The 11509-nt window shown below is 52.2% G+C and overlaps 1 protein-coding gene across 1 annotated transcript in view; it reads right to left on the bottom strand.

Annotated features, from left to right (window-relative positions):
- PTPA (protein phosphatase 2 phosphatase activator) overlaps window positions 1-11280 on the bottom strand; it is a gene marked incomplete at both ends in the record, with an annotated part of 29657 nt that extends 18377 nt beyond the window's left edge. Inside the window, 3 exons of the mRNA XM_084236372.1 lie at window positions 2040-2126; window positions 6730-6827; window positions 11250-11280. Coding sequence (XP_084092498.1) covers window positions 2040-2126; window positions 6730-6827; window positions 11250-11280 — 216 coding nt within the window. The remainder of the gene's footprint in view (window positions 1-2039; window positions 2127-6729; window positions 6828-11249) is intronic.
- Window positions 11281-11509: the final 229 nt, after the last annotated feature.

Genomic DNA, 11509 nt, shown 5'->3' on the forward strand with positions numbered 1-11509 from the left:
CGCTGCTCCCCTCAGCAGTGTATTTCGTCATCTGCCTGTTCTGTTCCCCACTCTGTCTCTGGTGAATTCTCTCACCCGTGCTTCTGACTGTACCCAGTGCTTGTATAAATAAATAAATAAATCTTTAAAAAAGAAAAAAAAGCCTCCTATCTACTATAATCTTTATTTTGCATGAATCAAAAAATTTTACTCCCAAAGACAGAAGAGAGATAATCTCAAAATGAAAGGGAACCTTCTAAACACGGGTCTAGACAATCTCAGAACCACACAGTGGCTGGTGCCTCTGCTGCGGGTCTACAAGCTGCCACCCAGGGCCCTGCCCTCTCTTCATCGGCAGCTACCATCCCTGCGGGAGGGGCGGGAATGAGAAGCAGCAGGGGACCCCACAGCTGTGACAGGAGGGAAGAGAGCCCCAGTTTGTGGACCCAGGCTACCTGCTGAGCTGTACTTTGTTGCCCCTGCCAGCTAGGGACAGAAGCTGGGAGATCTCTTGGAGACCAAACAGGGCACGCCTGCAGCCCCCTGCCCCGGCTCTGGGATGAACCCCAGCTCGGAAGAGCCCCTACTAAAACACCACCACCACCGGAAATTAGAAATGGGGGAACAAAGGCTAATGAAGCCCATGGCGCGGAGTGGTGCCAGCACCGGGTAACAATCGTCCACATGGATCCGTGAGCAATGAGCCTCCCGGGGTGTGAGCGGGCCGGCTGGCACTTCGGCTGGCTCTACGCTCTACTGTTGGGGAGGAAGAGGGTCACAGAGGCAAAGCCTCTCAGCTGACAAAAGGTTATCCAAACCCAGGCAGCCTGATTTCAGGCTGCAACGCTGCCAAGAGAACACTGCTGAGATGCACCTGCTTGATGTGGACATCGCAGTCAGCACCTGGGGCCACTGAGGACCTGAGAGGAAATCAGCAGCTCGGATCTTCTGGGATTATTACAACATCCCCTGCGGGCGCCTGTCCCCCAACCTCTGCCCTCTCTGGCCAGCCAGCTGAGCCAAGAGCCACATTCCCAGGGTGCTGGGCAGGCCAAGAGGAAGTGGTGGGCCAGCTCCCAAGAGAAGGCTGTTTCTAGGACAGCCTGGCTCCCCTCAAGTACAGACCGCAGCCACCCAGCCACAGGTCAGAGCACCGAGAGGCAGTGTGGGCCTGAGAGGGCCATGCTAGTCTTGGGTGGGGGCATGGCCAGGCCCTACCCAGCAGGCTGAGGCAACTGAGTGGGCTAGGATGAGGCACTGAGAATGACTACTGCTCAGGCCTGGCATCTGAGATAAGAGACACAGGCTCTGGGCCAACTGAGACAGGACTCCAAGAGGCCCCTGGAGGCCTGGGACCTAGCCCTGGGAGAGGGGACCCAGCAGAAGAGCAAAAGGCAAGCAAGACCACCCCTTCCCCGGGCATCAGTCTCCCCTGCCCTCCCTCCAAAAAACAAGACTTTCTCTGAAACTGTGGCCAAAGCGCACCCCATCCAGCAGTGTGGGCGCCTGACTTAGGTGTTTCAATTTCTCGGAGTGAGTCCTGCGGGAGGAACACACACAGGGCTGTGCGCAAGGAGGCTCAGAGCAGCATTTAGGGCTATAACCTAAACGCTCCCGTTAGGGTGCAGCTGAAACAAATGAAGGTGTGGCGCACTGAGGCAGCCATTCACACAGGGGGGAGTTCATGCCCAGCCCAGGTCTGGGGACGCTCCCCAGGCTATTCCCGCGTTGCCCCTGGGGGCTGGGTATGAGGGACGAGGGGGTAGCACGCTTCTGTTAACCAGCACAGCGACTTCTTCTGGGGTGTTTCTTAAGTTAAAAAGGTTTATTAAACACCAATCAGTAAAAATGCAGGCTATAAAATGGCATATATACCTTGACCCCAATTTTATAAATGTACACCTATTCCCAGATTTTAACAGATGAGAAATGTAGTCACGGAAACGTCGGGGGCCAGTGGGCTGGGGTGGTGGTTTCTGCCCCAGCCCGGCTGCGCGATGAGCACACAGGGTTCTTGGGGGCAATTTTTGATTTATTGGAGACTCCCTGCCTCTACCTACCTCAGAGACTTTGTACTCGAAGGTCAGCTTCTTCCCCTTCACACCTTCATTGAGGGTGAGGATGAATCCAATGTAGTCGGCGTAGGCCTACCAAACACGGGGTGGGGAGGCAAGGAAAGGAGTGTCAGAGCCCCCACTCACTACAGCCTGCCTGCCCTTGCACCACCCAGTTACCAAAGAGCGCCAAGCTGCCTGTGGGTACCAAGCCAGCAGCAGTAGGAAGAGAAGGCAACACCATCCAGAACAGCTGGCAGGTCGATGACCACACACACCTGCCGCCTGCTCACAGTGCCCTCAGTATTGCTACGAGCAGTTTCCTTACACAACACCCACGAGTCAGACGCTATTACTGCTCCCATTTTACAGATGAGGAAACCAAGGTTGTGGGGAATGACTCGCCCAAGGTCTCATAAAAGCAAGATCTCAGTATCGGGGTGTTAGACCCAGCCAGCCGGCCCAAAGGCTGGGCAACTTGTATACTACACTAGGGTGCTGGGGGTTCAGGGAATACCACAAGGGCCCCGCCCCCAGTTATCTTCCAGGTGTTTCCCCCACCAGACAGCCAGGCTGCCTGGCTGCAGTGCAGGTGCACTGCTCCCAGAAGACATTGCGTTCTAGGGCAGAAGGCTAGGTCTCCCCGCACAACTACCCTCAGCTCCCAACTGGGCACCCTCCCCACTGGGCTGGGCATCACATCCAGCACAGGGCTTAGAAAGCACTGAGATTTGGGCCCCTAGAGAAGCCGCTCCTGGGAGCAAGTGACACCTACCTCAGTCTTGTTTCTTCTGCATCTTTTTTGCCTGTCACTCCTCCCCTCTTCCTGTTTTTTTTGTTTTTGTTTTAAAGATGTATTTATTTATGCATACAAGAACTGGGTGTATAGGCCAGAAACGTGCGGGGTGAGAGGACTCACCAGAGACAGAGTGGGGCACAGAACAGGCAGACTGACGGAAACACACTGCTGAGGGGAGCAGCAGGTGAGACAGGAGAGGTCTTCTGCGCCTTGTGGGTTGCTCCCTGGCCGGCCAGGGATCGAACTCATGCTGCAGTGGCTGCAGATAGCTTCACAGGTTGCATCTTAACCCCTTGCGCCACCAGGGAGGCCCTCCCTCCCCTCTTTCTTATCCAAGTCCTAAGGATGCCGGGACATCCACAGTGAGCCTGAGAACCAACCACTCAGCACCAAGAAGGGAGCATTCCTAGACCAGGATCTTGCTGCCAACGTAGGGCATGGCCATAGGCCGCAGTGGGTCCCCTGGCAGGCCTGGTGGAGGCCCACAGCAACTCCACCAGCCTAGAGCAAGCCTGAGCCCTGCCCTGATGGCAGCCAGGGCTCACTGCCCTCCCTGCTAAGGATGCTGGGAGGTAAAAAGAGGAAACAGCCAGGGGCAGCATCACCCTCCATAGTCCCAGCTCCCATATGTCCAGGTCACTTAGAGACTAAAACTCAGGACATCCTGGTGAACATGATGGAGTCTCTGCCAACACCACAGCAACAAGGTCATGCCTGCCATGCAGTAAGGCTGACCATGTGACCACCCCGGGCAGGGTGTGGTCAGGCTTCAAGTCATTTAATAGTAGAGGAAACTGAGGCATGGCCAAGTAGGCGTCTTGCCTAAGTCACAGAAGAGAAAATGGCAGCGCAGGCATCAAGCCCTGACCTGTCTGAGCCCTGGCCCCTGACCCCTGCCCAGTGAAAGTCCTAGCAGTGCCTTGTCCAGCTGCAGCAGGCCCACGAACTCCAGAGCAACTGAATGGCTTCATCCATGTCTTGCAACACTCGAGGAGAAAAGGTGACCAGAGGGGCCTCCCTGGTGGCACAAGGGGTTAAGACGCAACCTATGACGCTATCCACAGCCACTGCAGCACGAGTTCAACCCCCGGTCAAGGAGCTACCCACATGGCACAGCAAACCTCTCCTGACTCGCCTGCTGCTCCCCTCAGCAGTGTACTTTGGTCAATCTGTCTGTTCTGTTCCCCACTCTGTCGCTGGTGAATCCTCTCACCCCCACACCTCTGGCCTATACCCCAGTTCTTGTTATTTATGTATAAATAAATAAATCTTTAAAAAAAAAAAAAAAGGTGACCAGAACTTTCAGAAAGTACAGGAGCCTGGAGCAGGCTGGCAAACTGCCCATGAAGGGCCACAGGAAAAGCATTTCAGGCTTCTTAGTCTGATACACAAATTCGCAATTCTACCCTTGCAGCATGAAAGCAGCATAGATGATACATAAACAAATAAGCATAACTGTGCTCCAATAAAACTTTATATACCAAAAAGAAAAATATGTCAGATTAGGGTCTGTGGCCGGGGGCATTGTGGCTCAAGCTATAGGGGGTGAATCTTATCTCAACCACTGCTAACCGCCACTCTGCTACACGGCTTTACTTCCTGGTCTTGGTCCATCATCTTCAAATGCGACCTCGGGATCCACCTGCTAGGGTTTGAGTAAGGATTAAACGAGCTAGAGTACCTGGCACACTCAAACGTCCTTGTAAAACATCTGGGGGCTGCAGGGGACTAAAGCCACATGTGGATTCAGATGAACTGCAGATTCAGAGTAGAAAGCAGCTCCCTCTCGGTGATGTGGCTCCCAGCGGACCTCTGACAGTGCTGGGGGCATTTCTGTTTGTGATAACTGGGCAGAGGGGTGCTCCTGGCATCTAGCAGGTAGAGCCCTAGATGTTTCTTAATATCTTGCATGGCCAGGACAGCTCTTAAAATAAAGAACTGTGTGTTTCCAAATGTTAACAATGTGGAAGTTGACATATCCTGAAGTAGAACAACAGTGATGATAAGTGAGTTTGAACTGTGTCCTACAAAATAAGGAAGGGACGTGATGTTTATCTTGATAAAGACTCAGGGCAAGAACAGTCACCGTCTGCAATATTTACAGGGCAAGCTTGGAAGAGAAGCCAAGTAGGCTTGTATGGCCCCGAGTCCCAAAGGACAAGCTGTGGCAACTAGAGGGTTTGGGCCCCACATCCTCAGAGAGAACCTCCTAAGCTTGCCAGGGTATCTGGGCCGGCCCTTATGCAGACATGGCACTCCCCACCCAGCTGATCCGACGGGCAAGGGCTGGAGCTGGGCCCAGGGTTTTCCCTGGGAGCCTGGAACTGGCTTTCTTTTCTTCACTGCAGTCTCTCCACAGCCCATGGCTGTAGTCGGCTGCCCACCATGAGGACTGGTCTGCCCCCAGGAGCCAAGGCCCAGTTCCCAGGTTTTTTTGTTTGTTTGTTTGTTTGTTTGTTTTGTTTTTCTTTTTTTTTTTAAGATTTATTTATTGATTGATTTATTGATTTATACAAGCACTGGGTACATTCAGAAGCGCGGGAGGGTGAGAGAATTCACCAGAGCTAGAGTGGGGAGCAGGGCAGGCAGAAAGACGGAAGTACACTGCTGAGGGGAGCAGTGGGTGGCAGGAGAGGCCTGAGCACCATGTGGGACCCTCCTCCAGTGGCCGGGGAGCAGCCGGGGATCAAACCGGCGCTGCAGAGGCTGCGGGCAGCTTTGTAACCCAGCGCTCAACCACTTCGCCACCGGGGAGGCAATTCCCAGGTATTTTAGGCTCAGCCACCTCCCTGCCTAAGTTTGCACCCAATAACCTCCTCTCTCTCTGATTCGCTGGCTCCCAGGCTTGCTGTTACTTGCAACCAAGAATCAAAGTGAGGCCTCCCTAGTGGCGCAAGGGGTTAAGACACAACCTATGAAGCTGTCTACAGCCCCTGAAGCACGAGTTCGATCCCCCAGCCAGCCGGGGAGCAACCCACATGTCACAGCAGACCTCTCCTGACTCGCCCGCTGCTCCTCTAAGCAGTGCACTTTGGTCAACCTGCCTGTTCTGTTCCCCAGTCTGCCTCTGGTGAATCCTCTCACCCTCCACACCTATGGCCTGTACCCCAGCTCTTGTATGCACAAATAAAATAATTTTTTTTTTTAAAAAGGCAAAAAAACTCCCAATTTTTTTTTTTTTTTTTTAAATAGAGGCATGCTTTATTTATTTGTTTGTTGGTTTGTTTGTTTGTTTTGTTTTTACATGCACTGGGTACAGTCAGAAGTGTGGGAGGGTGAGAGAATTCACCAGAGCCAGAGGGGGGAGCAGAGCAGGCAGAAGGACCGAAGGACACTGCTGAGGGGAGCAGCGGGCGGCAGGAGAGGTCTGCGCGCCATGTGGGACCCTCCTCCGGTGGTGGCCGGGGAGCAGCCGGGGATCGAACCGGCACTGCAGAGGCCGCGCGCAGTCTCGCAACCCAGCGCTCAACCGCTGCGCCACCGGGGAGGCCCTCCCTTCCAATTTTTTGACTGGACACCTCATATCCTAAAATAAAGATTTCTTTAAAAAAAAAAAAAAAGGAATCAAAGTGGCCTCCTCCAGCATTTGGGATGCTCGCATTGAATTAACACAACACCACTCTGGCAATGGTTTCTGAGAACCAGGAAAAGAACACTCCAGGGTTACCCTGGTCTCAGTCCCCAGAGACCTGCCCATTAAAGCACCTCTGAGTGCTGCCCCTGAGCAGGAGGGACAGCTAACTCCCCTGTCACTTCCCCCCACCTCACTTCCAAGAGTTCTGGATCCAAGAGCGAGACAAGTCCGTGCTCACAGCCCCCATCATGCCAGAAAACCATTGTCTTTGGAAAGTCCAAGTTTCTCATGCCAGTTCTGACTCTCCAGGGCAGCCTTGGTACCTGAGAACGCTTCCATTTGCCCATGTCTGGAACCGTGTGGATCTCCTTTTTTGGAATGATGAAGTTCTGAGTGGCTGGAGGGGTATCCTCTGAAGAGTCTTTACAAAGAAAACGAAAAAGCCCATAGATAAATAGAATCTTTCCCCACAACTCTCTCCCTCCACCCCACTCCCTATCATATACTTAAAAACCAAAACCCCAACACCCAACCACTAGCATAAACAAGACATGTATCCCAGGACAGAATGTTGACAGGTAACGTCCAACCCAGTGGCCCCTGCCTTGCCTCACTCAGCAGGGGCAGGCAGTACCGGTACTCCCCTCAACAACTAACACATTGGGTGGCTTTGCCATGCCCTCACCTTCTGTCCCCCAACCAGGTGGATGGTTAGAAAAATAAAGCCCAGGGGTCTCCCTAGTGGCTCAAGGGGTTAAGCTTCAGCACTACGAAGCCGTCCGCAGCCACTGCAGCACAAGTTCGATCCCCGGCCAGGGAGCTACCTACATGGCACAGCAGACCTCTCCTGTCTCCCCACTTCTCCCCTCAGCAGTGGATTTCAGTGGATCTGCCTGTTCTGCTCCCCACTCTGCCTCTGGTGGATCCTCTCACCACTCCCCAACCTCTGGCCTGTACCCTAGTTCTTGTATGCATAAATAAATAAATAAATCTTAAAAGAAAAGAAAAAGAAAGCCCAGTTGACCCTTTAGACATGAACAGGCAATCCAAAGAAGAACAAAGTGCAATGGCCACAAACATTTAAGAGAAATCTCCGACCTCACTAAGCAAAAGCATGTAAATGAGCTGAGATGCTTTTTCAAATCAGGTTCCAGATGAAAAGCACATGGCATTGGTTGAAGACAGAGAAATCAGAGATGCATGTGGGTAGAAGTCTGGGTAGAATCTGCTGAGGATCAGCTCAGCACTGGCTTTTGAAGTAAAAAACTGCATGTTCCCCTTGAGCCAATACTTCTACTCTGAGCTCAGACGTGCTCACAGAAATAGACACGTGTGTCAGGGCGCTCTCACATCAAAAAAATTAGAAACCGGGCCTCCCTGGTGGCGCAGGCAGTTGAGCGCCACACTGTGAAGCTATTTGTAGTCTCTGCAGCATGGGTTTGATCCCGGCCGGCCGGCCGGCCAACAAGAATCCCACATGGCATAGCAGACCTCTCCTGTCGCGCCCACTGCTCCCCTCAGCAGTGTATTTCGTCAGTCTGCCTGTTCTGTTCCCCACCTGTCTCTGGTGAATCTTCTCACCCTTCCACACATTCAGCCTGTACCCTACCCCAGCACTTGTATAAAGAAAAAATAAATCTTTAAAAAAAATTAGAAACCGCCCAATATCAATCCATAAGGCAATGGGTAAATAACGATATGACCATATAATGAAAGTCTCCATAGCTTTGAGAAAGAACAAAACCTAAATTACTGACATAACAAAAATAAGATATTAATAAACGAGGAGAAATAACTACCATATATATAGTAAAAATACACACTAATGTAAACAACATGTACACCTATTGGCCTATGCACTAGAAAACTCTAAAGAATTAAGCACCAATAGTTACCGATAGTCACTTCTAGAAGTTAAAATTTACAAAGGACTTCCACATATTTCCAACAAAACTATCATGTACTGGCAGCACTCCGACTGCCCATCTGTGACTATGCAGGTGCCTCTTCTCACCACCTCTCTCCCTCTGCAGGGCAGCAGCCTTCCTGCCTGCCTGTGACCTGTCAAGGCCGCCTGCCTGTAACCATGCTGGGCTCTCTTAGCAAACCTGTCCCTTTCAGGGCAGCTCTTCCTGCCCACTGGTGTCTATGCAAGTATCTATTACTGTCCTATCCCTTTCCTAATAAACCTGCTCTTTAAATATATATATATAAAAAAAAAACCTATCATATACTACTTTTGTAAAGCAGAAAGAAGAGCTATTTTGGAGTTTCTCTGTTCTCAGGAGTCGAGGGACAGGAAGACACAGAGCAGGTCCAGGCACAGCTCCTGTGTCTCGGGCACGCAGTATTTCACCCCAGAGCCGACTGCTGATCAGTGGACTCTCTAGGCCAAAATAGCTTCCCCCCACTACAGGATTCCCTTCACTTACATTACTGGGTAATGTAAGTCCTCCATTTCTTTTCCATAATTCTGAGATCCTAAAAACCTGAAGTTTTTAAAGTACATTTGACATAAACTCATTGGATATAAAACTTGAACCTAAGCCGATCTGAGGGCATTTACAGATTTTGTGTAGCCAACCTAGTCAGGGAACTGATATTTTGCTGGGAAAAGCACTTTGATTATAGGGCATTCCTTTCTGAAACCTGAAAATTTTTGAATCCAAAATACCTGGCCCCGAGGTGGCAGAGACTTGTGAGCCTGAACCTATGATCGGAGTTGTTACATCAGTCAGCAACTTCCTTGAAAAATACAAGCTCTCCAGAAAGAAAAAGGACATCAACCCCTCACAACATAGTACAATCTTATCCCTTCTACCCTCCTAAACCCTACCTGACACCAGCTGCATGGAGAAAAGGGAACGGGGACCAAAGAAGACACTGGAACGTGTACTATCTGGGGGAAGAGCGCCTGCCTGGAGAGGCTCTGAAGAAAGCAGGAGTGCCAGGAGATCCAGGGAGGAGACGGCGAATTGGAGGAGAAGCACGAGGCCCAAGAAAGAGCAGAAACTCTTCCTCCTCCCACCTGTTCTGCAAGTCCTGTTCCCAGAACCCCAAGTTGAGGCCCATACTATTAGTAAATTGCTCGTTTAAATAAGATGCTAAATAAAAAGCTTTGTAGGTCAAGGTGTAACCTAACCACACTGGTTTTATGGGGAAATGTGTTCCACGTTCCAAATAAGCAACTTGTAAATGATCTTTGGAAAAAATCCTTTTGTGAGTTTGAGAGAACTGTTTGCAGGGGACAGCAATCCTGACATTAATTCACGAGGAGGAAACTCCAGTCCACCTGATCACCGATGAAACACACCACACATACTCATGCACAGCAGAACACGTCACCCCAGGTGAAAGACACAGCCTTCAAACTCAGGACTGTGACAAATGAGTCTCTCCAGCCTCAGATTCTGCCTCTGAAAGTGACAGAGCAAGGTGCCTACCCCACCTTGTCCATTTGGCAAGGACAATAGCAATCAACACGTACTGACCACCCACTCTGGCCACATCATCTGTGGGAACAAAAACCGCAGCTCTGTGAAGAAGGAACAGAGGCCCACTTTAAGAGACAAGAAAACCGGCTCACAGAGGCTGGAGCTAGCCAGGCAGAACCAGGTCTGAATAATTCCTAAAATCCAAGGTTTTCACCACTCCAACACACTATGAGTCAAGTTCTTTCCGCACGTTCCAAAACGTCCTGTTTTGAACTTCAAAAAAGGGATCATCTCCAGGGATCTGGATCTTCCCAGCCATAGATAACCCCTGAGCCTTCCTTTCCTCAGTACAAAGACTGTCTCCACTCACCTTAACCTTCACCACCCACCTCTACAGACACATTGCTCTCACTGACAGTTCTGGTCACCTCTATCTCCCTATGCCATTACGGGAACGTCTATGAGCTCGCACATACAGATTCTGCACTACGGAAAAGAAACATCAGGCTTGCAATGTCCTAACAGACACATTCAGCTCTTGGTTGATCTTTAGAATTTCTCCCTCCTGACAAAGTTGTCTATGGTCTGTCCTTGGGGGACAGGAAGAGGGGTGTCAGCAAACTGCCTTAACCCTTTTCCAGGTCTCTAAAAAGATCCTTTCCCTACCACCTCCATCCCAGTTATTTGAGATGAACTGAAAGGAAGCCAGGGTATAAATAATAAAAGTTATAGACGGTGAAGTCAGAGAGAAACTCATCTTCTTGCACAACCTGCCTTTTTAAATTAGTAGTTTAGACAACCCCGGGCAGTGTCGCTCAATAAATTTCTCAGGTACTGCAATTCCAAAGCCTCCAAGGGGGAGAAAGGGTAGGTGGATGAGGGATGGGCAAGGTCTGGGGGCGGCAGAAAGTGGGGTGAACACCGGCCCAGGCCCATGAGGCACCCCAGCATCCCTACCGCAAAGTCTAAAGAAGGCAGCAGCAGTGTCACTCTCGCCCCCCACCCCCACTCCGTCCCGGGCGGCTTCCCCCCAAGTCGTGAGCTGACTAAAGCACGCCTAGGCCAGAGGTAGACCAGACCTCCCCATCGGGCCGCGGCTTGCCCGGCTGCCCCACCCCCACCACCCCGGCCCGGGGCCAGCCCCGGCTCCCCAAGTATAGGCGTGGCGCCCCCACCCACCATCCCCTCCCAGCCCCGGATCCCTGCCCTTCCCCCTGGGGACCCCACTTCTCCCACACAGCCCCTCAACTCCCGGCCCTGCTCCCGGGCCATCAGTTCTCCCCCTAGAGTCCCTCCAACTCCAGAGCCTCCCCGGCTGAGCCCCCCCACACCACACCCCTTCTCCGCCCCCGCGCCAGGCACCGCCCCGCGCCCCCCACTCCACGCCGCCCCGGCCCAGCCCGCTCTACCTGGCGGCGGCTGCCGCTCGCCCTCCGCCATCGTCCTCCCGCCAGGAGCCGGCCGGATGCCTGCAGCCCCCTGTTCCCGTTCACAGCCGCCTTCACCCTTCCTTTCCCGGCTCCACCAAGCGCTCAGAGCTTTCTGAAGAGAAATGGGCACCGGCCGGCTACAACCGAAAACCGAGAATTAAAGTCACCCCGCGAAGACGGCCGCCATGTTGGTGCGGGGCACTCAGGGAGCATGCCCAGCAACGGCCGGCGCGCGGCGC

The sequence above is a fragment of the Talpa europaea genome, assembly GCF_964194135.1.
Source record: "Talpa europaea genome assembly, chromosome: 7".
NCBI classification, from domain to species: domain Eukaryota; kingdom Metazoa; phylum Chordata; class Mammalia; order Eulipotyphla; family Talpidae; genus Talpa; species Talpa europaea.